At 42.0% G+C, this 26,274-nt stretch overlaps 1 protein-coding gene across 3 annotated transcripts in view; it reads left to right on the top strand.

Annotated features, from left to right (window-relative positions):
- Positions 1 to 5,766: 5,766 nt before the first annotated feature.
- Positions 5,767 to 26,274, top strand: part of scube2 (signal peptide, CUB domain, EGF-like 2) — a 33,806-nt gene continuing 13,298 nt past the window's right edge. For 2 of the 3 annotated variants that reach the window (XM_060874931.1, XM_060875019.1), the window contains exons 1-15: positions 5,767 to 5,996; positions 6,206 to 6,328; positions 7,718 to 7,843; positions 7,981 to 8,115; positions 10,924 to 11,049; positions 11,272 to 11,388; positions 13,704 to 13,790; positions 16,465 to 16,581; positions 17,100 to 17,222; positions 19,399 to 19,515; positions 22,439 to 22,561; positions 23,043 to 23,159; positions 23,272 to 23,364; positions 24,190 to 24,312; positions 26,065 to 26,232. In XM_060874931.1, the coding sequence (XP_060730914.1) occupies positions 5,870 to 5,996; positions 6,206 to 6,328; positions 7,718 to 7,843; positions 7,981 to 8,115; positions 10,924 to 11,049; positions 11,272 to 11,388; positions 13,704 to 13,790; positions 16,465 to 16,581; positions 17,100 to 17,222; positions 19,399 to 19,515; positions 22,439 to 22,561; positions 23,043 to 23,159; positions 23,272 to 23,364; positions 24,190 to 24,312; positions 26,065 to 26,232 (1,822 nt within the window). In that variant the 5' untranslated portion in view covers positions 5,767 to 5,869. The remainder of the gene's footprint in view (positions 5,997 to 6,205; positions 6,329 to 7,717; positions 7,844 to 7,980; positions 8,116 to 10,923; positions 11,050 to 11,271; positions 11,389 to 13,703; positions 13,791 to 16,464; positions 16,582 to 17,099; positions 17,223 to 19,398; positions 19,516 to 22,438; positions 22,562 to 23,042; positions 23,160 to 23,271; positions 23,365 to 24,189; positions 24,313 to 26,064; positions 26,233 to 26,274) is intronic. The other variant, XM_060875094.1, reaches the window with a different exon arrangement.

Raw genomic sequence — 26,274 nt, forward strand, 5'->3', positions numbered from 1 at the left:
GGGACATTCTGACAGGTTTTGTTTATCTGTGCCATGTGCTTTTGTTTTTGTTTTGTGTATCACGTGTGTTGCCCCGCCCCCTTCCTTCATCCGTTCCTGCCTCTACACACGTGTTCCTTGTGTTTCAGTGATTGTGTTGTATTTTATGTTTCTTTAGGTTTTTTTCGGTTGAAGATATTTCACGGTATTTATTACTATATTTGTACATAATGCTTTTAACATTAACTTGCGGTGTTTAGATTTAATGTTTAAAACAGTATTGAAGGTGTTTGATCATAATAATCTGTAAAATAACTGTTTCTTTTTTCACTTTATTTTAATTTGAAATATTATTTATTTTACTTTTATTTGACCCTTTTTGTTTGCAGTCGCTGCTGCCAGTTGATTTGTGTGTGTTTTTAATGATTACAGAGTCGTAAAGTGTCAGTGATCTGCTTTATTCTGCTTTATTCACACAATCACGTGTTTATATCAAGGTTTTTTTTCTCGGCTGTCAGTCACTTTGTGACGTCAAAGAATAAAATTAGAACCGAATTTACACAAAACTCTGAAAAAGAACGAGTAGCTTTCAGAAATCTGTTGAAGTTTGAGGGAGTAAAAGTGTTTCCTGAACTTACTGTGAAAGATGAAATGGACAAATTTCTGAGTGTATTTAGGGCGTATTCACCGGAGCGTCCACTGCGCCCTCTGCTGTTAGCGACCGGAGCTGCAGCCGCGGCAGCCGGTATTTACTATTTAGTTAAATGGACCGATGGAAACAAAACGACAGCGAACCCCGAGGACACAAGCGACCCCGGAGGTACAAATACACATCCGAAATGAGCATTAAAGTGTATGGTGTTTACTGTGAGCATGTACAAAGCTCCTCCATGTCACCTGATAAGAGCAGATGGTGAAGTGTCTCAGCACAATGAATGACCGAGCGTTCACAACTACAGCTCTACATATTGTACCGGGATTAGTTTACAACATGATCATCACCCCTTCACTTAGCTTTAGCAATTAAAGTGAAGTGACATACAGCTTAAAGACATACAGCTAAGTACGGCTAAGTACCCATCCAAAGTGCACACACACAGCAGTGAACACACACAGCAGTGAACACACACACACACACACACAGCAGTGAACACACACACACAGCAGTGAACACACACACACAGCAGTGAAAACACACACACACAGCAGTGAACACACACACACAGCAGTGAAAACACACACACACAGCAGTGAAAACACACACACACAGCAGTGAAAACACACACACACAGCAGTGAAAACACACACACACAGCAGTGAAAACACACACACACAGCAGTGAAAACACACACACACAGCAGTGAACACACACACACACAGCAGTGAACACACACACAGCAGTGAACACACACACAGAGCAGTGAACACACACACAGCAGTGAACAAACACACAGCAGTGAACACACACACAACAGTGAACACACACACAGCAGTGAACACACACACAACAGTGAACACACACCCGGAGCATCCAAAATACATTTCCCTAAGATGGGGTAAAGAAATCATTTGTTCAACTCCCATGTGTTTGTTGTAAGAAATAAATGAACCCATAGGTGTGAAAGTGAACTGAAACACATTTAACAAGCAGCCACAGAGCTACAAAAGTGTTTGTTAGTGTGATAGCTAGTTGTGTTGCTAGTAACTTGACATCTTCTCTCTCTCTCTCTGTCTGTCAGTCTCTCTCTCTCTCTCTCTCTGGGTAAAAAGAACTTTCAGATATCCATCAACAGGAGGCAGGAATTAAATAGGAGTCACATCAGTCCATCTTATGATTCTGACCCTTTAGTTTGACACGTGGCCTATTTTATTCCCTGTGAAAAAGTGTGAATACTTGTGCTGTAGATGTTCACCAGGATCAGAAGTGGGAAACATCACTTGTGTACAATTCAGGACTTAAATAATAGACAATGATGTGTGATGGATTTATTTGTATATTAATTGCATTTAGACCCAGTGTGCAATGGAGCCACAGAACCGGCTCTGGTCCGACTCACAGAGGTTGTTCAGGACCAGATGAAGGTAAGTTTGTTCTGTTCCTGACTTTAACCCTATAGTGAACATTTACATTCTCTTACTGACGGCAGAACTGCAGCTTCACAATCTAATGTTTCTTTACACTATTGGCACATTAGTCTATAGTCTATTTTTAAATAAAGAGCAAATCTCTGCACTGCCTCACAACAGTACATTATAGCTGTTTAATTTTTTTAATCATCTTATTTTAGGTTGTCCACCAGAATGTTTTCTGAACACATTTCTATATGTTCCTACAGCATAGCAACATTTAATGTTTTCTTAATATTAGGCCATAATTTGTCATTACACCCTTTATTTTTGATGAACATATCACATATTATATCTCTCTGTTGGTTGTGGGAAAGAAAAAAATGAATTTTTCTATGATAAGGGTTACAAACTCAAATTTTTCTAGGGGTTATTGAGAACGTAAACAAGTAAAATAAATAAATGAGAACTTTCCTTTGCCCTTATCCCAGCTCTTCTCACTTTTTAAACTGGTACTACCCAAAAAAGGTTCACACAAATCCCCTCTTTGTTAACACCGTAACCGAAAAGAACACCACACCAAAGAAAATACTCATATTTTCTTTATTGTCCAGGGCGGTAACAAACCAATGAATACAAACTGTACATAAGCCTAAACAACCCAAAGCATCAGGAGAGAGCAAAGGTCAAAACAACAATAAAATTAAAGACAATATTCTTACCTCTCTCCCTGACTAACAAAAAACAGGTAAAAAAATAGAGAAGGGGGTATATGAACCCAAACAAATCGGCACCCATCTCCCTACACAGGTTGACCAAGGCAGACTCACACATTAACACTATGTTTACATTTGACCAATTTCACAATAGCAGCCACAACCACCACGGTGCTGGGATAGCGGATAAGGAAAGTCTCTCTCGTGCGCTGGGTCTCTCCTGTTTTATCTCTCCGGCACGCCGTATAGCAATTAAGCCACACTGCTGCTAATTGGCCTCAGCTGCTGATGATTTAGAAGTGCTGCTTAGCAGAGAGAAAAAGAGAGAGAGAAAAAACAAAACAAGGGAGAACACCACAACAACATCCCAAAACCTACACATTACGTAATGAAACGTAACATAAGTAGATTTTAAATATCTGGATGGGAGAATTTGGTCCTATGTTTCCTGAGGAGGAAATAAAGTTTGTATTCCAGCACTAGGCTTAGAACTGCAATCCAGACCTAATGTTCATTTATTTTAGTCTTTATCAGGAAAACAACACATTAAATTTTCATCAGAAGAACGAAAAACACCAGGATTCCATGTTGCACATTGTATTGTAGACTTTATTGCCCTTATTGCTGTTTCCTTCAGGTCTCCCTGGCTAATACTGATGAGCAACACCAGAAGGATTTGGACACCATCACTCAGCTGGAGCAGAATAATTCTGACCTGACAGACCAGGTGGTGATACTGATAGAAAATATGGAAGAATGCAAACAACTGATGTTTGACCACAGCACAGAGTTTGCTAATCTAATAAAAGTAAGTGTGAAAAAAAGGACATGCATTAATAAGATCATTTAGAAATATGGAGAATTTTTAATGTTTTTTCTGCATGATAAGTTAACATTACAATGTAGTTTTGCACTTGTGAACATTAAGCTCTGGAGTGTGAACTTATTTTTCCCGTGTGTTTTAGGATTGTGTACAAGACTGGGAGGAAATACTCAAGGTAAATCTTTTTCTCATGATGCTACGACTGCTATTGTAAATTGTGTTTGTGTGTGTGCGTCTGTGTGTGCATCTGCATGTGTGCGTCTGCATGTGTGTGTGTCTGCGTGTGTGTGCGTCTGCGTGTGTGTGTGCGTCTGCGTGTGTGTGTGCGTCTGCGTGTGTGTGTGCGTCTGCGTGTGCGTCTGCGTGCGTGCGCGTCTGCGTGTGTGCGCGTCTGCGTGTGTGCGCGTCTGGGTGCGTGCATCTGATTCTATTTCTCTTGTGTAATGAGTTCATTTGTCTAAATGTGTGTGTAGAGGTAAATAAAGTCACTAAGCCTTAATTGTTGGTCTTTGAGGTCTCCCTGGCTGAAGCTGAGAAGAAACAGCAGAAGGCTGCAAAGATCATCACTCAGCTGGAGAAGGAGAAATCAGATCTGACAAACCAGCTGGAAACACTGAAGGGTCATGGAGAAGCAGCTCTCTGAGGCTCACTTGCAGCATGCTGAGCTCAGGGTAAATGGAGAAAAAGAGAAATGTCTTACATTAAGCAGCTCCTTTAGTGATAATATGATGACTTTAATTATGTTTAAGCATTAAACATTCAAATATAAACCTTTTGTGCTCCGTCTGTGTGTTTAGGTGCATGAGAGAGCAGGAGGCTCACAACATCCTCAAGGCTGAGAACCATAAGGTGAAGATGATGAACGATGAGGATCAGTTACTGACTGTAAACATTTCTTTTTTTGTGAAACTATGACTTAAATGTAAACTTTGTCTGCTGTACTAAACTGTGAAACAGCTCATTTGAAGCTTTCTACATGAAATCTGTTTTCACAGAAACAAGGCCAACCTCTTGGGTCCGTTGAGAGTGAATTGGATCTGCATCAGAATCAGAGTGATTGGTGTACGGCAAGGGAAAATGAGAACGTGTCAATTCCATTGGAGAGAAAAGTAGAAATTTTTTATCTGTATATAAGAAATATATGTAATCCAAACAAATGGATGTTTCTCAGGAACGTTTCTCTCTGAAAAGAGAAAAGTGTCTCTCTGTCTCTCAGCATTTCAGACGACTGTTTTCTAAAACGATTGTCTTTCTTAATCACTTAGGCTTCCATGAGTTCTTTGTCCCTCCCAAATGATTACTTGTTCCACACAGTGACTGAAGGGATGTGGGCTTAGTGGTTATTGTGTTGGACTGCTGTAAGTTCAAAGTCTCAGGTCCACCAAGCTGCCTCTGCTGGGCCCCTGAGCAAGGCCCTTAACCCTCAATTGCTCAGTTGTATAAACTAACATAAAATGTAAGTTGCAAAATGTAAATGTAAGTGGTTCAATAAAGTAAACTTTGTGTTAATTGTGATCCATGGCTGTACCTCAAACCTTTTTAAAAGTCCCTCTTCCTCATTATAAGAGTTGTGCTTTTTGTACTCACATCATTTGGATTTGTTATTGCAATCTACGGCCTCTAGATGGCGCGCTTTAGCTGAATATTAATGTACACAAACGTTCAGCTTTCTCAGTGAAAAGACAAGAGTAAAAGTTAAGAGAGAGAGGGAGAGAGAGACAGAGAGAGTGGGGGAGAGAGACAGAGACAGAAAGAGAGAGACAAAGAGAGAGACCGAGAGAGAGAGACAGAGAGAGAGAGACAAAGAGAGAGACCGAGAGAGAGAGAGAGAGACAGAGAGAGAGAGAGACAGAAAAAGGGAGAGAGAGAGAGACAGAGGGAGACAGAGAGAGAGAGACAGAAACAGAGAGAGAGATAGAGAGAGACAGAAAGTGTGAGAGAGAGAGAGAGAGAGAGAGAGAGAGAGACAGACTGACAGACAGACAGAGAGAGAGAGAGAGAGACAGAGAGTGTGTGTGTGAGAGAGAGAGAGAGAGACAGAGAGTGTGTGTGTGTGTGAGAGAGAGAGAGAGAGAGAGAGAGAGAGAGAGAAGCGCACTGTGCGAATTTATCGACACGTTTTGGCAAAAGAGACAACCCCCTCCCCCGACACACACACACACGCACACACGCACACACGTCCCTCTCATTACAAGGACGGTATGATGAGCCGGACGATCGCGCTCCTCTCCAGAACAAGATAAACGCGTGTTTTTGTTGTTATTGTATTTGTAATGTATTAGTGATGATTTGCTCGCCTTTGAGAGTGATACTGAACACCATGGGGTCAGTTAGTGTTGCGCTGCACTTGTGCTCATATTTACTGCTGTTCCACAGTGAGGGGAAAAGCGCTGCGCTCCTCCGGGACGCCGGTAAGAGACTGCACTGTTCTGTCCTTTTGTTTAGTTCACACACAGATCCGTTACAGCTTTCTCACTGATTTCTTCTGGCTGTCGCTGCTTGTCTGTGTTATTGCTAACTTTATTCCCTGTGGTGGTCGGTTCCGTTTGGTTCTGGCGCAATTCTCTTTTGCTTTATTTTGTTTTTTTGCGCCTCATGTTCGGGTGTTTTGCTGCTGCAGATGTGGATCAGTGCTCTGATGGAAGCGATGCCTGTCACATTGACGCCATTTGTCAAAACACTCCGACGTCCTACAAGTGCACGTGTAAATCCGGCTTTAAAGGTGACGGGACGCAGTGTGAAGGTATTTTTTTTTTTTTTTAAAGAAATCTCTTAATAAATGTTTGAAATCACAATTTAAATGGTCTCAGTGTTGACCCTTGACTGACTCCAGATGTTTTCTTTAAGTTCAGCAGGAAGTTAAAAGTGTTTATTAGATTGAATGGACTTTTGTGTTCGACTTCACTGCTGTACAAGTCTAATGTCTGCACATCTGCAGGAAACACTCCTGTAAAGTGTGTGTGATTATCCACTGAGACCTGTCTAGAAACTGTTATGAAGTGAGACGTGAGAATAATTTGTGATGCTGAACTTCAGCTTAGGGAGGCACGGTGGCTTAGTGGTTAGCACGTTCGCCTCACACCTCCAGGGTTGGGGGTTCGATTCCCGCCTCCACCTTGTGTGTGTGGAGTTTGCATGTTCTCCCCGTGCCTCGGGGGTTTCCTCCGGGTACTCCGGTTTTCTCCCCCGGTCCAAAGACATGCATGGTAGGTTGATTGGCATCTCTGGAAAATTGTCCGTAGTGTGTGAGTGTGTGAGTGAATGAGTGTGCGTGTGTGTGTGCCCTGCGATGGGTTGGCACTCCGTCCAGGGTGTATCCTGCCTTGATGCCCGATGACACCTGAGATAGGCACAGGCTCCCCGTGACCCGAGGTAGTTCGGATAAGCGGTAGAAGATGAGTGAGTGAGAACTTCAGCTTAGATTGGCGTGCATTTATTTCTGTATCGTACAGAAACGTTTACTTTGCATTGCTTAAATAATTCTCAATCTCTCACAAAATGCATTCTTGTTTTTAGGAATGTAGAATGGCTCTGAATTTAAAATGGAAAAGAAATTCATCGCTCACTCTATTTCTATTCTTTGTCTGTATTATAATAATAATAATAATAATAATTATTATTATTATTATTATTATTATTATTATTATTATAAAAAAAAGCACCAGGTCAAGAGCATTTCATGGCCAATTCCCTTTTTAAATACAGAACTAAACAAACAAATAAATAAAGGAATTAAAATGTCACTTTTTCTATTCAGACATCGCACCTGAATGTTAACGTTTTTACGTTGACTTTAATGTTGTACATGTTTACAGATAATCAAAAAAAAATAGAAAATTTTCACAAAAAAATGTGAATATTTGTTCATCTTCCTTTAGCAAGAGCAATTTCAAGCAGATGAATAAATTTGCATGTTTAATTAACATTTCTACAGTTGGGATAATTTAGCAGTTGATAGCGGTGTGTTTCATGCTTCAGTATGTTGTGAGTTTCCTTTTAAAGAAAAGAGGTAGAGCTGAGTAGCTGTAGATGCAGAGCCAATTTCAGGACCAGAAAAGAGTTCAGGATTCTGCTTTTATGACTGTAAAGACAACTCCTTTAATCAGTAATAACTCGTGTCCTGTGTTTGTAGATATTGATGAATGCGACGCCGAATTCAACGGTGGCTGCGTGCACGAGTGTAACAACATCCCAGGAAATTACCGCTGCACTTGTTATGATGGATTTCATTTGGCCCACGATGGACACAACTGCCTCGGTAATGATCAGGTTTATTAATATCAGAACACCTTTAGATGAGTTGTGAGTGACGGGAATGGAAATGATTGTTCTGTGTTATGTGTAACGTTTGAAATTTTATACGCTTTCTGCGTCGTGTGCACGCTTTTCCGCTAGACGTGGATGAGTGTCTTTTCAACAATGGCGGCTGTCAGCACGAGTGCGTCAACACCGTGGGGAGTTACGAGTGTCGCTGCAAACACGGATTCTTCCTGAGTGACAATCAGCACACGTGCATCCATCGCTCAGTGGGTGAGTAGCTACACACACTCTCAGCAGAACACCACCATTCATTCTAGCTGGATAGCTTTGGAGTCCTGTAGTGATGCTTCATGATAGAGTGTTAAAGTTACTACATTCTCTCTACTACAAAGTTACTACAATCTCTCAGAGGTTCCGATAACACGTTTATTTATCACAGCAATTTTAACGATTACATTTATTTATTATACAACGATGTCAAACTTTTTATCTGTTTATAGTTGCATTTAACATTGTGGAATGTTGGTGAACAAGTTTTCACTGATGTACAGTATAACAGCTATAAACACACACATACACACACACACACACACACACACTGTTCTGTGCACAACATTCACACACACATCAACTGTATGGACTGCACAGACTGCACCAATTACACACACTTCCAATATACATCCATCAACCTGCTCTTTGCACACACTGTCTTACATTTCGGTCGTTTGCTGTTTTGCACAATACTTCAAATTATCTCAGGGACCTGCTGCTATAACACTGTGTTCATTACAGTATTACTGCACATGTAATATTATTTGAACATACAGTATTTACAGTGGCGCTGTTTCTGTTTATTGTCTAATGTGTATTGTCTTTTTTGTATTGTCTTGTATATTTTTTGTCCTGTACTGTCTTTTTTCCTGACTGTCTTTTGTCCTGCACTGTCTTTTGTCCTGCACTGTCTTGTCTGTCTTGTTTATCTTGTCCTACACTGTGTACACCAGGTTGTACAGATACACTTTATGTATCTAGGACTAACTTACTAAGTCCTTATAGCTCTGTGTGTGTTTTATGTAGCTTCATGATCCTGGAGAAACGTCGTCTCATGTCACTGTAACAGTTAGATATGGTGTAAATGACAATAAAAGCTTCTTGACCTGACTTGACTTGACACACACACACACACACACACACACACACACACACACACACACACATCAGACTCTCTGTATCCTTTATGTTAAAGTTAATAAGAGAAAATTTGGAGAACTTCATGTTCCAGCTTCAGCTCTGGCTGGTACACACCCCTGTAAATGAGCTGTTGCTATAGAAACGTTACCGTATTAGATTAAGCAGATTAATGTTCACAAGGATATCAGAGCTGCTAGATAGAAAATGAATCAACACCTTCTGTCCAATCCGCTGTAGTGTAAAGATTTTTAAATGTTTTAATTTTATGTTTATTATCTCTGCTGCTTCAACACAGAGAGAGAAGAACCTCTGAAACGTGTTTTTGTGTATTGGATAAATGTGTGTGTGTTAAACGTGCCTCTGGTCCGTGTCAGTTCTGAGGGCGGAGTAGAGCCCGAGCTACTTCGTAAATGTCGGCTCATGTGAGCACTTGATTGACAGGATAATAGAGAGTGACAGCTTTAAACTTTGTGCTCCCTTTTTCCTTCTGGTTCATTATCCTTCTGTGGGGGGAAAAAAAAGTCTGTATGTGAAACAAACTGAGTCAGTAACTGTGACACTGGGCTCGTAGATGGGAATAAAGCACCTTTTTATGGAGCTTCTCAGCCTCAAGCATTGTCACTTTCTCACTTCTTACCAAACAAAAGCCCCACCACACCCCCTCACCCCTCTGTAAAATGGACTGAAGGCTTTCCACCCCATTGGGTTTCTCCGAGCAAACTCACAAAATCCTATTAACACGTCCAACTTTGGGTTCAGTGTGATTGAGGAAAACCGACCTGCGACACTCTATCACCACAGGTCAGAGTGCAGCCCACTAAATAGAACTGGACTTGAAAAGAGTTTTACACACACACACACACACACACACACACACACACACATACACACACTCTCAGTCACACACACACACACATACACACACTCTCAGTCACACACACACACACACACACACACACACACACTCTCAGTCACACACACACACAACACACACACACACACTCTCAGTCACACACACACACAACACACACACATACACACACTCTCAGTCACACACTCTCAGTCACACACACACACACACACACACATACACACACTCTCAGTCACACACACACACACACACTCTCAGTCACACACACACACAACACACACACACACACTCTCAGTCACACACACACACACACACACACACACACATACACACACACTCTCAGTCACACACACACACACACATACACACACTCTCAGTCACACACACACACACACACACACACACACACTCTCAGTCACACACACACACAACACACACACACACTCTCAGTCACACACACACACAACACACACATACACACACTCTCAGTCACACACACACACACACACACTCTCAGTCACACACACACACAACACACACACACACACTCTCAGTCACACACACACACAACACACACACATACACACACTCTCAGTCACACACACACACACACACACAACACACACACACTCTCAGTCACACACACACACAACACACACACACACTCTCACTCTCAGACACACACACACACACACTCTCAGTCACACACACACACACACTCTGTCACACACACACACACACACACACACACACACACACACACACACAACACACACACCACACACACACACACTCTCAGACACACACACATTCTCTCAGACACACACACTCAACACACACACAACACACAACACATACACACACACAACACACACACACATACACACATACTCTCTCAGATACACACACACACACACACAATTTACACACAACTAAATGGATGAACAGCCAAAAAAAGGCTTAATGTTTGTAGATTTAATGTTTTAATTCCTTCTAACTGCTCCTATTTCTCACAGAAGGTCTGAGCTGCATGAACAAAGAGCACGGCTGCGCACACATCTGCAGAGAGACGCCCAAAGGCGGAGTTTCCTGCGAGTGTCGTCCGGGTTTCGAGCTCGCTAAAAACCAACGTGGCTGCATCTGTACGTGTTTCTATATGAATGTGAATTATTATTATTATTGTTTTTATTTACTTATTTATTTTACATTTTTTATGCATGCGAAAATCTAAACGAAAGCTGAGCATTTTGGGTGTGATGATGATGATGATGATGGTGATGATTGGTGAAGTATCATGCAGAGTAATGTTTATGTGGTAAAAACATCATACAACATCTGACTCCATCTGGGTTCTTGTTGCATAGTGACCTGTAACCATGGCAATGGGGCGTGCCACCACGTCTGTGAGGACACGGAACACGGGCCGGTGTGCAGGTGTCACGCCAGATACACGCTTCAGACCGACGCTCGCTCATGTGTAGGTATGTAGTCATGAACTTGTGTCTCAAACTGAGGCTGCAAAGTGATGATCTTTATTTCTGCCAAATTCCAAACAAAGTGATAGAGATCATGAACACACACACACACACACACACACATCAGATAATGAGGAGCAATAACTGGAGCCTACCGTCTGTCTTCTCATTATAAGTGTGTGTGTGTATGTGTGTGTGTGTGTGTGTGTGAGGTCCATGTTGATCATCTCTTTGACTCCATCTCTGCCTTTCACTCCACCAGCATCGCCTGCATTCTTTAGTTTTCTCTTCGTTATCTTTCTCACACATAGAAGAGATCAGAATAAGTTTATGCCATCAGGGAGGTCTGCGGTTCACTTCACTGAGTGCTGGAGGTGAATTTATTTGTGTGTGTTTGTGTGTGTGCTTGCTTGTGTGCATGCGTGTGTGCATGTCTGTGCGTGTATGTGTGTGTTTGTGTGAGCGTGTGTGCGTGAGCGTGTGTGCGTGAGTGTCTGCATGAGTGTGTGTAAGGGTGTGTGTGTGGGAGTGAGTGTGTGTAAGGGGTGTGTGTGTGGGTGTGAGTGAGGTTGTGTGTGAGTGTGTATGAGAGTGATTTTTTTTGTGTGCGTGTTTGTGTCCATTCATGTGCGTGCCTGTGTTGTGCATTTTTATGTTCGTTTGTGTGTGCTTGAGAGTGTGTGCTTGAGAGTGTGTGCTTGAGAGTGTGTGCTTGAGTGTGTATGTGAGTGAGCGAGTGTGTGCATGTCTGTGTGTGTCTGTGTGTGCGAGTGTCTGTGGGGTGTGTGTGCATAAATGTGGGTGTGTGCATGAGTGTGGGCATGTGTGTGTGCGTGAGTGTGTGTGTGAGAGTGTGTGCACGAGAGTGAGTGTGTGTGTGTGTGTGTGTGTGCATGAGTGTGTGCCCGTGCGTAAGTGTGCATGTGCGTTTGTGTGTGTTTGTGTGCATGCATTTGCGTGCATGCGTAAGTGTGTGCGTGAGTGTGTGTGTGTGCGTGCATGAGTGTGTGGGCGTGCGTGAGTGTGTGCACGTGAGTGTGTGCGCTTGAGTGTGTGCAAGTGTGTGTGGGGGTGTGTGTTTGTGTGTGCGTGAGTGTGTGTGCGTGAGTGTGCCTGAGTGGGCGTGTGCGTGAGTGTGTGGATGAGTGTATGTGTGCATGAATGTGTGTGTGCGTAAGTTGGTATGTGTGCGTGAGTGTGCGTGCGTGTGTGCGTGCGTGCATGAGTGTGTGTGATTATGTTTACTACATGTGACTAAGTATCAACTTACTGACAATTACAACTGTTATTTTTATGATTTTTTACACTGTACATTGTGTTATTATTATTATAGTGATTAAAGCTCCTGTTGTCACTAACAGTTCTGAAGAGGAAGACTGACTGACTGTCACACACACACACACACACACACACACACACATACACACACACATACACATACACATACACACACACACATACACACACACACACACACACACACACACACACACACACACACACACACACACATACACACACACATACACATACACACACACACATACACAGACACACACACACACACACACACACACACACACACACACACAGAAAACCTTACAGAACACAGTGTTCTCTGTACACTCCCTGCGAATGAGCTGTTGCTATAGAAACGCTATCGTTCATTTAATGTGAACTGTTATTTACTACCGTCTCAGCTTCCTGTTCTGTAGATGTTTTGCTGAGAAACGACGTAATTATCTAATAAAAATTAATAATATTTGTCGTTGGATTGTGTTTAACTTTTAAAGTGTCAGAGCTCAGCGTCGGCTCCAGATACAGTTACTGAGTCTGTTAAACTAAACTAAACTAAACTAAACTAAACTAAACTAAACTAAACTAAACTAAACCATGTGAGTGATCATGATTTTCATCCTGATAACCTTTTATTATGATTTACATAGTTTTGACAATCTAAACTTTTAATTGTAAGGAAACAGAATTCAAGTGCTATTAAATAAATAAACAAATAAATAAACAAATAAATAAACAAATAAATTATTAATTAATTAAAGAATTAAAAACTTTAGATATTCATGTTTTACAAATTATTGCTTTTTTAAAACTTGCATTTATTTTATTTCTGAATTTTAAAGGAATGTTATGTTAAAATTTTTTTTTTTTTTTTTTACATTTTTTTTGGTCACTGTTTATCTTGTGTTTTTTTTTTTTTTCGTTATTGTTGCTTATTTTTTTCTTTCCTTTTTTTTTTATTTCTGTACTTTTTCTGTAGAATATCACACGGTTCTTTCTGACGATTTTTTCTTCTGTCATTGCAGAAAGAGACGACGTGACCTCCAGCTCTGAGCACAACGCCACGTCTCTTGCCGAAGTCGACAAACGCGTCAAGCGGCGACTCCTGATGGGTAAAAAATCCACAGCAGTTGAGTCCGAATGCGTGTGTTTTTCTCACAATCATGCAAAGAGTGGTGTAAAAACTGCATTTAATCCAAACGTAAAGTTTTTCTAACTGTAACCTCAGAGCAGCGTTTCTCTTGGCCGCACCACTGCATACCTCAGGCCTGAGAACAAACTGTGAGATGGCTGAGAATCCACACTTTCTCACCTCAGATCTCTCTGCTGTAAAATCCATTCTGGTGAACGTGTGGTAAATTTCACATGTGAGGCTGTGAGAAGGTTTTCTGTACGCTTCGTCTCTAAATGTAGCTCTGTCTCGGTGCATTTCTGATTAACATCCAGTCTGAATTTTACAGCAGCCAGGTTTCAATCAGCAGGGATCTTTATTAACACGCTCAAAAGTATACACACCCTGTATTTGTAGTTTATTCATTGGGATTTATTCTTTATTATGTCGCTTTGTAGAAGCCAACATTCTGTTTTCCTATTTAAGCTTAGACAAAAATTTATCAAGAGTAACTCCTCCTAGGCTTTCGAGCCACATGAACCAAATTCGGATATGTTGTAGACGCTGGTCTGAAGTTTGTTGCTGTGACTTTTATAAGCAATCCGAGTACCAGTACTTCTGGTACCGGGTCTCAAAGTGGCCTTTTTTCCCATAGACTCCCATTATAACTTTGGAGGTTTATAACTCGGCAAGCTTTTGAACTATCTACACCAAACTCGGCTCCTTAAGGGTGAGACTCTGAACAAACTAGTTTAAACTGGTGTACCGACTGGCCTTTCAGTTGTCCCGCAGCTCCGCCCCCAAAATATGCAAAATCAAAAAACTTTTTACAACATGGACGTGTGACATATCAAAACACTCAGAACAATGAGGGGAACTTCCTCACGTGTATTCTGATGACGTCACATGCTTGTCTCCACTTACCTCCAAATGTTTTGGCACCCTAGATTTCTGTTTACTTGCTTCCAAATGTAACACTGACCCTTATGTCCACTCGCCTCCAAAAAGCACCGGCCTTTGCAAATACATGCATCGTCAAAGCCAACATTAAAGTTTGTCGCGACGAACTTTACAAATCTAGTTTCAGTTTATAATGGCTTGAACCTGACACCACTTGATCACTTGAAACCTTTTAGATGTTAAATGAAACAAACAGGCTGAGTCTCGAGTCTGAGTCTGGAAGGCAAACAGCACTCACACCCCTTCAGAAAATATCGATCTTATCGCTCAGCTAGCGAAGGAGATAAAACAAGATATGATCATGTTTACGGAGAGCAGCGGAGACATTCAGGAAGAAAAAAGAGAAAGAGAATAAAAAGAGACGACGATATGAATAAAAGAAACAGCAGGAGATGTTCACTGTGATTTATATCCTCAGATGATCAGATCTGAAGGTTTTATTCAAAGGATACGTTATTTACAAGGAATTTATTTATGTCCCATCAAAAAAAGACACCGAAAAAAAAAATCTAAGAATATGATAACACTGTAATCCAGAACAAGGCAGAAACACAAAAACAGAAGTATTTCTGAAGGGAAAAGAAGGACATGATTAATATATAAATATTTAATAATTATAAAACATTAAAGATTTTATAATAGAAAAAATTATATTTATTTAAATAAACATCCGAGCAGATTAAAAAATGTGTTTAAAGCCTTTACTTTAGAAGAAGCCTTTACTTTTGTCTCATACACATTACAGCACAGTTAAATCCTCCGTCACAAATCCCAGCTTTAGAAGTTGGGGATAGAAAAGCCTTAAACACTCTGTTTGTTCCTCGAAACTTTTCGTCTCACTTTGTGTACTGGCTACAAAATAAACTTAACAAAATAAACTTGTTTGAGTAGGGCTAATACACTGAGTGTGTGTGGGTGTGTGATTGTGTGACTGTGTGTGAGAAGGCAATACACTGAGTTCACAGTTTCAGAACTACAGTGAGCTGAATCAAATGTAGGGTTAATAGTGTGTAAAAGTGTGTATGTGTGTGACTGTGTCTGTGTGTGTGTAGGGCTAATACACTGTGCGTGTGTGTGTGTGTTTGTTTGTGATTGTGTGACTGTGTCTGTGTGTGTGAGTAGGGCTAATACACGGAGTGTGTGTGTGTGTGTGTGTGTGTATATGTGTGTGTGTTTGTGATTGTGTGAATGAGTCTGTGTGTGAGTAGGGCTAATGCACTGTGTGTGTGTGTGCGTGTTTGTGATTGTGTGAAGGTGTATGTGTGTGAGTAGGGCTAATACACTGTGTGTGTGTGTGTCTGTGTGTGTTTGTGATTGTGTGAATGTGCCTGTGTGTGTGAGTAGGGCTAATACACGGAGTGTGTGTGTGTGTGTGTGTGTATATGTGTGTGTGTTTGTGATTGTGTGAATGTGTCTGTGTGTGTGAGTAGGGCTAATACACGGAGTGTGTGTGTGTGTGTGTGTATATGTGTGTGTGTTTGTGATTGTGTGAATGTGTCTGTGTGTGAGTAGGGCTAATGCACTGTGTGTGTGTGTGCGTGTTTGTGATTGTGTGAAGGTGTATGTGTGTGAGTAGGGCTAATACACTGTGTGTGTGTGTGTGTCTGTGTGTGTTTGTGATTGTGTGAATGTGCCTGTGTGTGTGAGTAGGGCTAATACACTGTGTGTGTGTGTGTGTGTGAGTAGGGCTAATACACTGTGTGTGTGTGTTTTAGAGACCTGTGCTGTAAATAACGGTGGATGTGACAGTATGTGTAAGGACACGTCCACCGGCGTCCGCTGTAGCTGTCCTGTGGGTTTCACTCTCCAACTGGATGGGAAGAGCTGCGAAGGTCTGACCCATTTTTAATATACTACATTTGAAAAAGTTTGCACCCCTGACCTCACCTCTATGTGCTTCTGGAACGTTCCATTCCACAACCATGTGCATTAACTTGAAGTCATTCCCTATTTTCTGAAGCTTCTCCCTTAGATAGTTTCTGTGGGGATTAGTGATCATTCAGCTACAAGAGCATTAGTGAGAACAGACACTGATGTTAGTGAGGAGTTCAGTCGGTGTTCAGTGGGGTTAAATCAGCATCAGGGCTCAGTGCAGGACACTCACCTTCTTCACTCCAACTCAAGAATTAGAAAGAAGAGAAAATAAAACCTGCATGTGTTTAGAAATCATTTTAATGTCTTTACATTAATCTCACACTGAGAAATATTACAAAACTTTTCGTTTATTTGTGAATTCATCAGCGCTGGAACACAGACACTGATCAATCCCTTATATCATGGCATTTTCTACTGTTGTGTGTGTGTATATATGTGTTTATGTGTGTGTTTGTGTGTGTGTGTTTACGTGTAGATATAGACGAGTGCGAGTTCCACAATGGAGGCTGTGATCACTTCTGTAGGAACACCATCGGAAGCTTCGAGTGTAACTGCCACAAAGGCTTCAAACTGCTGACTGATGAGCGCTCCTGTCAGGGTTCGACTCCTGATGTTTTTGTTTGTAGTGCTGTGTGTGTGTGTGTGTGTGTGTGTGTGTGTGTGTAAGTGAGTGTGCATGTCTGAGTGTGTGTGAGTTTGTGTGTGTGTCACTGAGTGTGTGAGTATGTTTGTGTGAGTGTGTCAATGAGTGATTGTTTGTCTGCGTGAGTGTGTGTCCTCGAGTGTGTGTCCTCGAGTGTGTGTCCTCGAGTGTGTGTCCTCGAGTGTGTGTCCTCGAGTGTGTGTCCTCGAGTGTGTGTCCTCGAGTGTGTGTCCGCGAGTGTGTGTCCGCGAGTGTGTGTCCGCGAGTGTGTGTCCGCGAGTGTGTGTCCGCGAGTGTGTGTCCGCGAGTGTGTGTGCGTGAGAGAGTGTTTGTGTGAGTGTGTAAGTGAGAGTGTGTGTGACTGAGTGTGAGTAAAAGTGTGTGTGTTTGTGTGAGTGTGTTTGTGTGAGTGTGTGTGGGGGTGTCAGTGAGTGTGTGTGGGTGTCAGTGAGTGTGTGTGGGTGTCAGTGAGTGTGTGTGGGTGTCAGTGAGTGTGTGTGGGTGTCAGTGAGTGTGTGTAGGTGTCAGTGAGTGTGTTCGTGTGTGTGTGTTAGTGAGTGAGTGTGTGTGTGTGAGTGAGTGTGTGTGAGTGTGTGTGTGTGAGTGAGTATGTGTGTGAGTGTCTTTGTTTTGTTTGGGTGTGTCTGTGTGTGTGTGTGTGTGTGTGAGACTGTGTTTGTGGGAGAGAGTGAGTGTGTGTGAGTGTGTATGTGAGTTTCTGTGAGTGTTTGTGTGTAAGTAAGTGTATTTAAGTGTAAATGTGTAAAAGTGTGTTTGTGTGAGTGTGTTTGTCAGTGAGTGTGTGTTTGTGTGAGACTGTGTGTGTCTTGAGTGTGTGTCTGAAAGTGTGTGTGAGTGTGCATGTGAGTGAGTGTGTGTGTGTGTTTCTGTAAGTGAGTATGTGAGGGTGTATGTGTGTAAGTGTGTCTGTGTGTGAGTGAATGTCAGTGTGTGTGAATGTCAGTGTGTGTGTGTGAGTGTCTGAGTGTGTGTGTGAGAGTTTGTGTGTGTGAGTGAGAGACAGTGTGTGTGAGTGAGTGTTTGTGTGTGTCTGAGAGTTTGCAAAAGTGTGCTTCTGTGTCAGTGAGTCTTTCTGTGTGTGTGTGTGTTTGTCTAAGTAAGTGTGTGTCAGTCAGTGTGTCTGTATATGTAAGTGAGTGTGTGTGAGTGAGTTTGTGTGTGTGAGAGAGTGTGTGTGTTTTATTGAGTGCGTGAGTATTTGTGTCTGTGCTTGTGATTGTGTGTGTGTGTGTGTGTGAGAGAGTAAGTGTGTGTGGGTGTGATTGTGTGTGGGTGTGTTTGTGTGTGTATCTGTGAGAGAGAGAAAGAGAGAGAGTGTGTGAGTAACTTTGTATGTGTGTGTGTGTAATTTTGTGTGTGTGTGTTTGTTTTGTTTGAGTGTGTCTGTGTGTGTGTGTGTGTGTGTGTGTGAGAGAGAGAGAGACAGTTTGTGTTTGTGGGAGAGAGAGTGTGTTTATGAGTGTGTGTGTTTGTCTGAGAGGGCGAGTGTGTGAGAGTGTTTGTAGGTGAGTGGGTGTGTTTGTCTAAGTGAGTGTGTGAGACTGTTTGAGTGTCTGAATGTGTGCAAGAGTTTTTGTGTGTGTGAGTGTGTGACTGTGTGCGCTTTTGTGAGTGTGTGTGATAGTGTGTTTGTGAGTGAGTGAGTGAGTGAGTGAGTATGTGTGTGTGTGTGTGTGTGTGAGTATCTGACTGAGTGTTTGAGAGTGTTTGTGTGTAAGTAAGTGTGTGTGTATGTGTGTGTTTGTGTGAGACTGTGTGTGAGTGAGTGTGTGTCTGAAAGTGTGTGTAAGTGAGTGAGTGTGTGTGTGTGTGAGACAGAGAGTGTGAGTGTGTAGTTGGATGACAGACATGCTCATATCGACTTGCAGGATTTTTTTGAAGATCTTTAACTGTGTGAGCTTTAAGATGTTTTTGTAAAGCACACACACTTCATCTTCAGAAGAATGTCACCCTGTTATTATTAACCACTGCATATATTTCTTTCATATTCAATATCTGATGTTGAAGCTGTAAATGAGCACACGTCAACAAGACAGATGTGTGTAATTACATTGTGTGTGTGTGTGTGTGTGTGTAGATGATATATTTATATATTTTTGCTTAATTATAGATATTGACGAGTGCTTCTTTGAGAGGACGTGTGACCAGACTTGTGTGAACTCCCCGGGAAGCTTCGAGTGTGTGTGTAATAAGGGATACACACTCTATGGTCTGGCACACTGTGGCGGTACGTCTGGGTTCCCGTTCTGCTGATCAGCACATTTTGGGATTATAATAAGCACTGAACTCAGCGCTAAGTGTAAATCAGTGAATAACAGAGTCAGAGATGAGACGCTAATCATGGATCTTTTCGGTACACTTCTACTGAACTCTCAGTAATTAAAGGTGCGGTGTACGTTGTTTGAAAGCCAATGTTGACATATAAAATCACCAAAACAAACACGCCCCTAACCCAAATGGGTCCCACCCCTGTATCGATAGCTCCGCCCACACGTACATACGTAACCCAGGCAACTAATGGAAAGAAACATGTCTTTATCACAGCTGAAGTGAAGAACAATACGATTGTAGATAAACAAACAAGCAAAAATGACACACAAACATAATCATGTAAAGGACAAAGACATATATTAGTTCTGTGTAACAAAGCAAAACCAACGTTACTCACCTATCGAGAAGGAAAAAAGCGCCTCGGCGTCTTAAGTAAAGTTGGTCACATATTCACAGATTGGAGTTTCCTGAGTCAATAACTCCTGAGCTAAACACTGTTACTACACAAAACACGGTTGTAGCTGCGTCTCTACATTACTACGATAGAAAAGAGGTGTTATTTGTGTAGTAACAGTGTTTAGCTCAGGAGTTATTGACTCAGGAAACTCCAATCTGTGAATATGTGACCAACTTCCTGCTCCTTCAGTTCTCTCCAGCGCTGGAAAGCTGATCCTATATTAACACGTCCTACTTCTTACCTTATCGTAAGTCTTTCTTCTCTTTCTTTCTTTGTTTTTATCCTCCATGTCAATGTTAAAACCGCTTTCTGCTAATGTCACACATGCGCACTGAACACTCTCTCCGCCCATATTGACAAGACACGCCCCTTTCTGCTCATTGGCTACACGTTTGTTTTGTTTGTCAGCCCGACTCAGCTTTCTGAAGCATTCTCTCAAATATTGTACGCCCCACCTTTAATGTTATTTATTTATTTAATTAATTAATTAATTATTTTCTTATAATCACTGGGTATAGGGGTATATATATTCACGTCATCATTAGTAGGTCACATGACTACAACATGTCTATAGTACGTACCTGTGTTAGGAACTCAGCAACTGCCCTAACATCCTCTGAAGCTCCTTTTCTCTGACATTATTTACACCTTGTCTTGATTTCATTGTTCTGAGTTTTAACCTTTTGTGTTGAGAGAGAAGAGAAAGAGCGAGCACTTCCTGTCTTTATACTGAACAATAAGCCCAGAAGCTCTTCTCACAAAGGATACAACACAATCTTTGTCTGAACTGACATGGTGGTAGAGTAAATAATAAAAAATAAAATCCCAGAGATACTCCAGGATTAAGTACACAACGAACATCCACATGGAAAACTTATCCCATCTGAACAGGGCTTTAGATGATTTCAGTTCAGCTCTTGAGCGTCTGTGTGTTAAAGGAGAAGATTGTTCTTGTTCTTGACGTTTTTGTGTTGTTTGTGTTGATTAAAGTTGAGGTTAATGCAACATGCTTACAGCTGTAATTTGGTTTGTAATGAAGTTTATGATCAAGAGGCTTTTATTTACATTTACATTGACAGCATGTGACACTCTGTTATGCAGAGTGACGTAAAAAAGTGCTTTAAAGTCTCTATCATTGAATGCATTAACTCCGGTTTACAAGGTTACAGACTTAAGATACCATGAGTCTAAAACTCTGTTCAAAGTTCTTGTGTTTTTTTAAAAAATACACATATACAACAAACAGGGGATAAAGTGCTAGTTGAAGTGTTTCCTGAATAAGTAGGTCTTCACCCGTCGTTTGAAGATATCCAGTGACTCAGCTGTCCGGACCTCTAGGGGAAGTTCATCCCACCACCTCGGTGCCAGAACAGAAAAGAGTCTTGTAGTAAACTTACCTCTTACCCTGAGAGATGGTGGAACCTGTGGAGCAGTGCTGTAGACCTGAGGGTGTGAGGAGTGATGAGGGCTTTGAGGTAAGAGGGAGATGGTCTGTTTTTGGCTTTGTAGGCCAGCATCAGTGTTTAAACCTGATGTGTTCAGCTACAGGAGCCAGTGGAGGAACACAGCAGTGTGGTGGTGTGGAGAACTTTAGCAGGTTGAAAACAAGTCAGCTGCATTTTGGATCATTTGCAGAGGACGAATTGTGTTCATAGGTAAACCTGCCAGCAGTGTGTTGCAGTAATCCAGTTGTCAACCAGGTCCAGGACATTGCCTGCTTTGTGTGTGGGGATGTAGCTGTTGAGCGTCAGGGCAAACGAGTCCAGGAGAGTCAGGAGGGGAGAAGATTGAAGCTTGTCAAAGGGGAGGTTGAAATCACCAAGCACTGTCAGAGGTGTGCTGTCGGAAGGGAAAGCACTGAGCAGTGTGTCCATTTATTCCAGGAAGTCTCTTAGGGGACCAGGAGGGCAGTAGACAACAATGATGAGTAGGTTGATTTGAGAGGTAACTGAAATGGCATGAAATTCAAAAGAAGAGATGGATAAATGAGACAGGAGGAGAGGTGAACCACCACCCCTGCCCATGGTGAGTGAGAGAAAGTATAGAATAGGATATAAGGATAGAACAGACAATCCTATATATAGGATAGAACAGCTGGTGTAGAAGTGTTCTGTGTGTATATCCAGGTCTCGGTTAGCGCAAGAAAATCAAAGGAGTAGTTTGAAGCCAAAGCCGAGATAAAATCAGCTTTCCTTACGACAGCCGCCAATTCCTGAGACAACTGGAAATCGTCATTTCATGCGTATTGAGCTGACAGAGTACACAGTGAAATGAAGCCACGTTCCTCCAGGACCTGGTGATACGTCATACACGTGTTGAGCTAAAGAGTGAAAAGAAAAAGATACTTCAGTTTGCTAATCTTATTTATTATTAATATTTTGGCCTGATGTGGAATGTGTGTAATTTTTCTGTTTTATGTCAGATGTTAACGAATGCAGTGTGAATAATGGAGGTTGTGGTCACGTGTGTGAAAACACACTGGGAGGCTTTCAGTGTCACTGCAGAGCCGGATACAGACTGCACTGGAACAAGAAGGACTGCATGGGTAAGAAACAGTCACACTTGGGACATTTAGTGTTTATTCTTCTCTCTGGGGCTGAAAACAGGAGATACTTTGAGTTCCTTTAAGTGATTTTTTTCCTTTCTTGCTCGTCCTCACTTTTCTCCTTCTCCTTGAAACTGTTGCATGCAGCTAACTTTAATCACATGGTATCGCTCGAGCTTTTCTACCCGATTCATACACAGCTGAGTGCAAATTTATTGTTCGAATTTGGAAAAAAATGTTCCGGTCTATTTTACAACTTAATATTTGTCTGGAATTTTTCTTCCTCCTGATGATGAGGAGCATCTGTGAAAGCAGCTGAAACATCACTTTGCTTTAAAGAAAGTTTCCTGTCCTAAAGGAATGCAGATGTTTACACTTGTCTGTATGTTAAAATATAAAAGATTGTAAATCCTTCTCAGTGGAGTTTGCTTGTTCCGCTCCGTCCTTGTCCTGTGAGTTTGTTATGATCTCAAACATTCAGAAGTCACCGGTTCTCTGCTACTGATGGTTCCTGTTAGAGCGACGCTGAACTGCAGTAAACACGGAGGAGCTGAGCATTGCTTCCTCACCTGTCAGTCTCAGGTGAACATCAGTAACGGTGAGTGCGGGCCTCATGCTCTCAGCTCACTGTACACGCTTTCACATGACATGGGATCTTGTTGCACTCAGTCGTCTCCCGCGTCTCTCGCTCTGGTATGTTGCGTATGCAGGTGCTGAAGATTCCTACACAGTGACCTGTGGCCTGCCGCTGCCTGGCTCATCTGGAGGAGGACAGCATGGCGACGGCGGGTCTCGCCGCTCAGGCAAGTTCACGCATGCACCGATTTCTTTTCTCACCTCTGTGGAATTGTTTTATCCAGGTATCTAGCATTAATGTTCTTATTGATCTTCCCAAGAACCTAAAAACAGCTCCACAGCATCGCAGATTTACCTCCAGACTTTCCTTAGTAATATAAATAATATATTCATAAACGTCTTCTTATCCTTTAAAACATTTTGACATTTTTATTGTAGCTTTGATGTTTTTTTAATGTAATATTATTTTGAACTAGTTAGATCATTTTAGACACATGACCAGACTTGTTCAAGTCGACAAATACGTGCACATTTGTGCTGAAGTTCGTGACTATTTTAGATTTATAACCAGGAAATTGGCAGAGGCACGGTGTCTTAGTGGTTATCACGTTCTCCTCACACCTCCAGGGTTGGGGGTTCGATTCCCGCCTCCACCTTGTGTGTGTGGAGTTTGCATGTTCTCCCCGTGCCTCGGGGGTTTCCTCTGGGTACTCCGGTTTCCTCCCCCGGTCCAAAGACATGCATGGTAGGTTGATTGGCATCTCTGGAAAATTGTCCGTAGTGTGTGATTGTGTGAGTGAATGAGAGTGTGTGTGTGCCCTGTGATGGGTTGGCACTCCGTCCAGGGTGTATCCTGCCTTGATGCCCGATGACGCCTGAGATAGGCACAGGCTCCCCGTGACCTGAGGTAGTTCAGATAAGCGGTAGAAAATGAGTGAGTGAGTGTGAGAACCAGGAAATTGTCACAATCACAGAGATCGATCGATAGATAGATAGATTGATTGATTGATTGATTGATTGATTGGAACTCTTCATCCTGTCTTCTGTTTCAGGTCTGGACTCTTCCTACACTCACAGGATCAAAACCACGGCCACGTTTAAATGGGCTCAGGGGAAATGCAGTCTGAAACGCAGTCCAGAGAAAGTCACCGAGGGCTTCAGCATGGCTCTGTTAGGTAAAACTCACAGGACAAACAAATCAGATGATGATGATTAATATATTTACTATAAGATTCCTCTGCTGAGTTCTGGACTCTGATTGGTGGTCAGATGTTGATTAATTCTCCAGAACATCAGCTCCAGAACTGATAATAATAAAAAAAATAATAAAAAAAAAAAAAAAACAGGTTTAACCCATAAATGACAGCGTGTTTATATAAGGAGGCGAGGCAGTTATATAAACTTGGTTTCTTCAAGGTTGTGGATTAAAATAGAAAAAGTATTTAAGCAATCAATTAAATGTGGAGGGGGAAATTATTTAGCATTTTCTATTGAAGGAGTCTTCTGTGTGTGTGTGTGTGTGTGTGTGTGTGATGTGGTGAAGGAGTTTCCAGTGTGTGTGTGTGATGTGTGTGTCTGTGTATGTGTGTGTGTGTGTGTGTGTGTGTGTGTGTGTGTGTGTGTGTGTGATGTGGTAAAGGAGTCTCCAGTGTGATGTGTGTGTTTGTATGTATCTGTCTGTGTGTGTGTGTTTGTATGTGTCTGTGGGTGTGTGTGTGCGTGTGTGTGTGGTGAAGGAATCTCCAGTGTGTGTGTGAGTGTGTGTATGAGTGTGTGTGTGATTGTGTGTGTATATGATGTGGTGAAAGAGTCTCATGTGTGTGTGTGTGTATGTTTGTGTGTCTGTGGGTGTGTGTGTGTGTATGTGTGTGTGTGTATGTGTGTGTGTGTGTGTGTATGCGGTGAAGGAACCTCCAGTGTTGTGTGTGTGATGTTTGTGTGTGTTTTTGTGTGTATGATGTGTTGAAGGAGTCTCCAGTGTAATGTGTGTGTGTGTATCTTGTGGTGAAAGATTCTCCAGTGCTGTGTGTGTGTGTGTGTTTGTGTGTCTGTGTGTGTGTGTGTGTGTGTGTATGCGGTGAAGGAACCTCCAGTGTTTTGTGTGTGTGTGTGTGTGTGTGTGTGTGAGTGATGTTTGTGTGTGTTTTTGTGTGTATGATGTGGTGAAGGAGTCTCCAGTGTGATGTGTGTGTATGTTTGTGTGTGTGTGTGATGTATATTCGTGTGTGTGCGTGTGTGTATGATGTGTATAAAGGAGTCTCCAGTGTGTGTGTGTGTGTGTGTTTGTGTGTGTGTATGATGTAATGAAGGAGTCTCCAGTGTGATGTGTGTGTGTGTTTGTGTGTGTGTGATGTGTGTGCGTGTATGTGTGTGTGTGTATGATGTAATGAAGGAGTTTCCAGTGTGATTTGTGTGTGATGTGTGTATGATGTGTGTGATGTTTGTGTTTGTGTATGTGTGTGTGTGTGTGTGTGTGTGTGTGTGTATGATGTAATGAAGGAGTCTCCAGTGTGAGCTCTGTGTCTCAGTCAGAGGTGAAGCTGGAGCTTGAAGTTCTCCACATCTTCAGGACAGAGGGGTTTACACTTCTGTGTGTTTCTCAGTAACATGTGGAACAAACTGCTTGTTTTTATGTCTCTTATGAACCTGAAGAGAGAGAATAAAGAGTCTGGTGAGGAAACATTGTTTATAGCTGAAAGAACTACAACATTAAAAGTAACTAAAACAGATAAAAGTATAATGTGAAGTTCTTTAGTTGTTGTGAAAAGAGGAATAAAAGATATTGTATGATAATAAGCTTTGTGCAGAGATGAATAGCAGTAAACAGTGATATCATTTACTCTCACTTTCCTTCCTCCTCTTCTTCATCTTCATGAGCGAGCTCCAGGAATGTCTTCTGAGAAATGTTTGTGTTTTGTGTTCTCTAGATAAAAAGGCCTTGGCTACTGAGAATGTGCACTTCAGCTTCGTGAGGCTTCACTGTAACTCGTCAGGCCTCCGGCAGCGAAGCCGACACGGCCGTAAAGCGGCGGAGGACGAGAGCTCGTCCATCACAGCCCTGTTTGAGCTGGACATCGACCCAGAGGAGGTAACAGGTTGGTTTCACTGCAGCTCTCCAGCACGTTAAACTGTCTCGC

This window comes from Tachysurus vachellii, chromosome 1 (genome assembly GCF_030014155.1).
Source record: "Tachysurus vachellii isolate PV-2020 chromosome 1, HZAU_Pvac_v1, whole genome shotgun sequence".
Classification (NCBI taxonomy): Eukaryota; Metazoa; Chordata; class Actinopteri; order Siluriformes; family Bagridae; genus Tachysurus; species Tachysurus vachellii.